At 51.1% G+C, this 5,659-nt stretch overlaps 1 protein-coding gene across 1 annotated transcript; it reads left to right on the top strand.

Annotated features, from left to right (window-relative positions):
• Nucleotides 1-643: 643 nt before the first annotated feature.
• LOC101595124 (von Ebner gland protein 2-like) lies at nt 644-4,205 on the top strand. Its single transcript, XM_004654051.2, has 6 exons — nt 644-733; nt 1,115-1,251; nt 2,708-2,778; nt 3,169-3,279; nt 3,905-4,006; nt 4,180-4,205. Exons 1-6 carry the CDS (start codon nt 644-646, stop codon nt 4,203-4,205), a joined length of 537 nt encoding a protein of 178 aa, XP_004654108.2.
• Nucleotides 4,206-5,659: the final 1,454 nt, after the last annotated feature.

Genomic DNA, 5,659 nt, shown 5'->3' with positions numbered 1-5,659 from the left:
CGCACACCTCTAATCCCAGCACCTGGGGGGCTGAGGTAGGCGGATCGCTGAGTCTAAAGCCAGTCTGAGTTACAGAGTGAGTTCTAGTTCATCCCAGAAGAGGCATGTCCTCTTCACACATACATTTTGCTATTTGCCCAGCAGGATTTTTTATTCTAGCATGAATCTGAGGTTAAGTGATCTTTCCAGGGACTGAGAAAGGCCACCACCATGAGATCCCAAGACTTTCTCGCCCTGGTGGCCTCCTCTGTGCCATTGAGTATGTCAGCCAGTGGGTTGTTCATGCAACGTGGGCAGGAGGGTCTACCCTCAGGAGCTCTCCCCACAGTGGCTGTGCACCTCCACTCAGATCCTGCCAGCAACAATCTACAATCTGTTCTTCACGATAGTGGCTTTGTCCCAGCATCCTCTGGGGCCGTGGCATTCTTCATCAGCAACGTTCAACAATGATGACATTTTATCTGGTCCACTGCAGACCTGGCCACGGTTTATGGCCAGAAAAAGGAACTGGTCTGTCCTCTGTGCCAAGTTCCTTGGGGGGCCCTGGGCTGAGCAGTATAAAGGGCAGCTGACTGAGGAGCCAGCACAGCCTTTCAGCCCTGCTGAGTGACCTGCCAAGCATCTGCAAGCAAAGACCCCGAGGATGAAGGCCCTGCTCCTCAGCTTCAGTGTTGGCCTTGTTGCTGCCCTGCAGGCCCAGGCCTTCCCAGCCTCCTCGGAGGAGCCTCAGGATGTGAGGCGAAGATGGGGGGTGGGGAGGTCTGAATGGGTTGCTTGGAGACCCCCTTCCTGCCCCAGCTAAAGAGATGCCATTTTAGGGCCAGGCCTTGAACCCATACCAGGAGGGAATGTCAGAGCACAGGGCTTCTGGTCTGATGGTTCTTGGGTTCAGAGATCTGGGCAAGGGTTCAGCACACTTTACTGTTCCCTGGAAGTGAAGGTGCCAGTCGTTCTGGCTGACCCATGGTGGGAAACCACACCTCAGTGGGCCTAGTGGCATGGTAGGTGAATCAGGGGTGGAGGTGAATATCCAGACCTTAATGTCTAGGGCTGTGGGCTAGGGCTCAGAGCGCCCCTCATGAGCCTAGTCCTGATGGACAGGTGCCATCTGCAGGTGTCAGGAAAGTGGTATTTGAAAGCCACAGCATACAATGTGGCTATTCCTGAGAAGAAACTGGAACCTCTGTCTGTGACGCCCGTAACCATCAAGACCCTGGAAGGAGGCAACCTGCAAGTGAAAGTGACTGTTCTGTGAGTGTCTGCCAGCCCTGCCTTCCCCCACAGAGGAGATCAGGGACCGGGGTGGGATGCAGAGACAACTGGGCAGACCTCTTCTGGTGCTTTGGCATAGTAGTGTCACTAGAGATGACTCAGTTTGGGAGGGATCTTGGGATGGTAGGTGACCCAGAGCATACCTCCTGAACTACAAGTAGTGGCTACCCATTTTTGAACTCTTTTTAATTTTATTTATTTCCAAGGTAGGAGGGAGAGAGAGAATGGGCATGCCAGGGTTTCTAGCTGCTGCGAATAAAGTTCAGATGCATGTGCCACTTTGAGTATCTGGCTTTCTGTGGGTCCTGGGAAATCGAATCCAGGTAGTTAGACTTTGCAGGCAAGTGCCTTAGCCACTGAGCCACCTGCCCAGCTCCCTGTTTATGTACTGTTATGAAGAATACCTGGCCCTTTAAGAACAAATGTTTCACTCCCAGATCCAATCAGAGCTGGAAATTTTATGGAAATTTTTTGTTTTGGAGAAACACACTGACCAGGATTTCAGAAAGACCAACATGATGTCCAGGACACCAGGGAGAAGGCACCTCAGGCTCTGTGCATACACTTGTGAGATTCTTACGAGTCCTCTCACCTGTGGACTTCCCACCTGTGAGACCTCACCTGGATGACCCCCCACCTATGTGCTCTCACACTTCCTACCTATATGCTCACACCTGTGTGACCTCTCACATCTATGGCTTCTATCTTTTTTTATTTTTATTTGAGAGAGAGAGAGGGAGAGCCTCCAGCCACTGCAAACAAACTCAAGACATATGCGCCACCTTGTGCATCTGGCTTATGTGGATCCTGGGGAATCGAACCTGGGTTTTTTGGTTTTTCAGGCAAGCGTCTTGACCACCAAACCATTCCTCCAGCCCAGCTTCAGCCTTTGTATTTCATCGCACATCTAGGTGACCCCACCTGAAAGAAATGACAGTGTCTGCTCTGCTCATGAAAACTAACACTTAGCAGCCACTGACACTGGAAATGAACATGTGGTTTCTCTTCTCCCCAGATAGACTAATGGAAGCTTTCTTTCAGCGGGTTAGGTGGCAGTGGATGCGGGGCTGGTCCTTGGATGCCTGCAGAGACACAGGGCCAGCTGGTGAAAACATGGGCAGCAGAAGGGTTAGGGGATTGGATCCATGGCCCCAGACAATCTCTTCAAACTTAGCAGCTGGGTGAAGGGGCAGCAAGGAGAAAGGCGAGGCCAGTAGAAGGTGTGCCACCAAGCTCGGCCATTGTAGGAAACAGGGGACTGTCACATGTGATGCAGAGACCTGGTGACCGGACACTAGGTTCGTTGAAGCCTGCTCTTCCTTGGGCCCAGCTTAGCACCAGCCCCCCACTCTGCAGCAGGGCATACAACATGAGCACTCTCAGCAAGGCGGGTACAGGGCCTAGCAATGTTTCTCACAGAGCTTCTGTTATTCAGGGTTGCAGGTCACTGCCGGGAGATGAACACCATCCTGGAGAAAACAGACGAGCCGGGCAAATACACAACCTGTGAGTCTCCAAGCATCTCCTCCCTGACCCTATTAAATGCCCACCCTTCACTCCTATGGGTCAGTCTCTCTTTAAAGATGGGAAGTGCTCACCAAGTGCCGCACCAAGTTTGGTGCATTTGTCTCCAGGAGAAGGCTGGCTACTGGCAGCTGAGCTTCCCAAGTTGAAACCTCAATCTCTGTGACTTCGTCTTGAGATGTGGTCATCTGTATGATTGGACGGTCCATGTAAAATGGAAACTCTTTGGCCTTGGGCTCTGGGCTGTTGGGGAAGCTGAGTCAAGGAGCCTCGTCAACTGGGATAGACAAAGTTGAGAAGTTTGGGTGCCAGGTTACCTTGGATCCTATCTAAAGGGGCTCATGCAGAACTTGTGTCACTGTTCCTGTGCAGATGGGGGCCAGCATGTGGTATACATCGTGAAATCTCCAGTGGAGGACCACTACATCTTCTACTATGCGGGTGAAATGCGTGGACACGAGATCCAAATGGCAAAGCTCGTGGGTGAGTCGCATTGCAAGGCAGCTTCCAGATGTCACAATTGTCATGGGTTAGGTTGAGGACTCATTGGGGTCAAAGGAGCCCTGTTCCTGTGAGGTTTCTAGTAGGATAGAGGATTGATTACACATTGGATCAGGAGCTGGCATGCAGAGTCTCATCCTGAACACAGTGGGTTGGCACTGCCCTTTCTGCCTAAAGATCAAGGTCATGGAGAGGCACATGTGAACCCAGAGCAGGAGTGTGGCATGGTGCCCTGAGACCTAGGGTACATGTGTGAACGAGGAGCAGAGGACAGCACTGAGCTCTGAGACCAAAAAGACAAGCTTCTCCAGGGTGGGCTTGGTCCCACCATCATCTTTATGCCCAGGGAGATACTCAGGTGTACTGAGAAGACAGTGTACCCATATCTTTCTGTCAGCTGCTATGGGCTACCTGGTCCTCTTTTACAACAAGCTCTTTTTCCAGCCCCAAGCATCCCAGCTGCCCAGGGCTCTCTGGCCTGGTTCTCCACCAGATTAACCCCCACACAGGTGGGGCTCTCCTAGCCCAATAACAGGCTAGGATGGAGGTGCCAGCAGGTCCTCAGCTCTGCTGCCCACACCCCTGTCTTGCCCTGGCCTCACTTTAGGCAGAGACCGCAACATCAATGAGGAAGCTCTGGAGGACTTTAAGAATGCTGCAGGTGCCAGAGGCCTCAACACAGAAAACATCTTCATCCCTAAGCAAGCAGGTAGGAAGGACATGTCCGCTGCGGTCTCCCCCAAGCCCCAAGCAGGGAAGTCCCGGAGTCATTTCAGAATGACAGGCTGGCTCTTGTTCTCCCTCTATCTTTTCTGGAGTCATGGGAAGTGCTGGCCAAGGGTGTTCTGAATTGTGTTTTTTGGTTTTTTTTTTCTTGGACAGAAACTTGCTCTCCAGGAACCAATTAGGGTAAGTGATTAGTTGAGAGGACATTTCCTTAAAAAAAAAAAACAAAACCCAGTCCTGAGGTTTGATGGGACTTCAAGAGGCCCCATGGTTTATAGCCTCCCAGCAAGAGAGACCCCCCCCCCACACACACACACGTATGCAATCAGAGTGGACTCTGCCTTTATAGGTTTCCCTGCCCACAGGCATCATGTTCCCACTGCCTGCCCATGTGGCATTCCTGGAGCGTTAGCAATCTACCATCCTGAGCACTTCCATGGTTGGATTGCTAATACAGCCCATGTTCCTCTTTCCCGCCTCCCCAGTGCACTTTTGTACTGGTGGAAATTCCTCGTCCTGCAATATCTCTTGCCCTTCAGTGGTCATATTATGTTGCAGTTACATTCTCATTACTGGGACAAAAGACCCCAAGAAGGTGAAAGCATGTGGAAGGAAAGGGTTTCTTTTGCTTATAATCTCAAGAAGCTTCATCGGGGCAGGGAAAGCATGGCGGTGCAGAGGCTGGGCATCACATCTTGCCACGTCAGCCAGGAGGCAGCAGCAAGAGAGCTAGTCACTGAACACCAGTGGGGTTGGACTATTGATCCTCAAGGTCCACCCTCAGTAGCACACCTTCTCCAGCAAGGCTCCGCCTCCCAGAGACTCCACCAGCTGGGGACTGAATATGAATGAGGTTTGATCACAAATACTTGACTCAAAAAGACCATTTTACAGCCATTACATGATACCTACATTTATGCCATGAGTTGTTTTAAAAGATGTGTCAGAAGCTGGGTGTGGTGGCGCACGCCTTTAATCCCAGCACTCGGGAGGCAGAGGTGAGGAAGATCACTGTGACTTCGAGGCCACACTGAGACTACGTAGTGAATTCCAGGTCAGCCTAGGCTAGAATAAGACCCTAACTCGAAAAGCCAAGAAGACAAAAAGAAAGAAAAAAAAGATGAGCCTGTAGGACTTCAAAATTCCTGGATTTGTCTTCGCTGTGTGATGTTTGGGAGGTGGAGGGTCGAAGCTGTACAGGGCCAGCTTTGGGAAGAGCCTGAGTTCTAACGCTGCCCCTGTCCTTCCCCCGCCACCCTTTTAGCCTGAAGTCACTGACACTTTTTTTTGCACATTAGCATGGAACTTTCTGGGCAATCTGTGGGAATGAGCCTCCTTCTAAGACTCATGTGATCCATGTAAAATGAGATCTCAGTATCTAGCTGCTAATGAAGAACTGCTCCTACCCTCATGAATCTGTCCTTTCCAGCACAGAGCTCTGATAACATCAATCAGATCTTCTGACCTCCAGGACCTGGAAGGTGCTCCCTTTGTTGGCCCATCTATCTCTACCCACTCTGCCTCCATTCCCCCTTCCTGTTTCTCAATAAAATAAGATAAAGCTTCAGCAGTCCATGCCGACTCTGTCTGTGAGGTCTCTCAAGTGTCTGTCTTGGATACTCTTAGGGGGTCTGCT

Source organism: Jaculus jaculus, chromosome 1 (genome assembly GCF_020740685.1).
Source record: "Jaculus jaculus isolate mJacJac1 chromosome 1, mJacJac1.mat.Y.cur, whole genome shotgun sequence".
Lineage (NCBI taxonomy): Eukaryota > Metazoa > Chordata > Mammalia > Rodentia > Dipodidae > Jaculus > Jaculus jaculus.
Note: the sequence above shows the minus strand (reverse complement) of the source record. Positions and strands in the feature narration are given on the sequence as shown.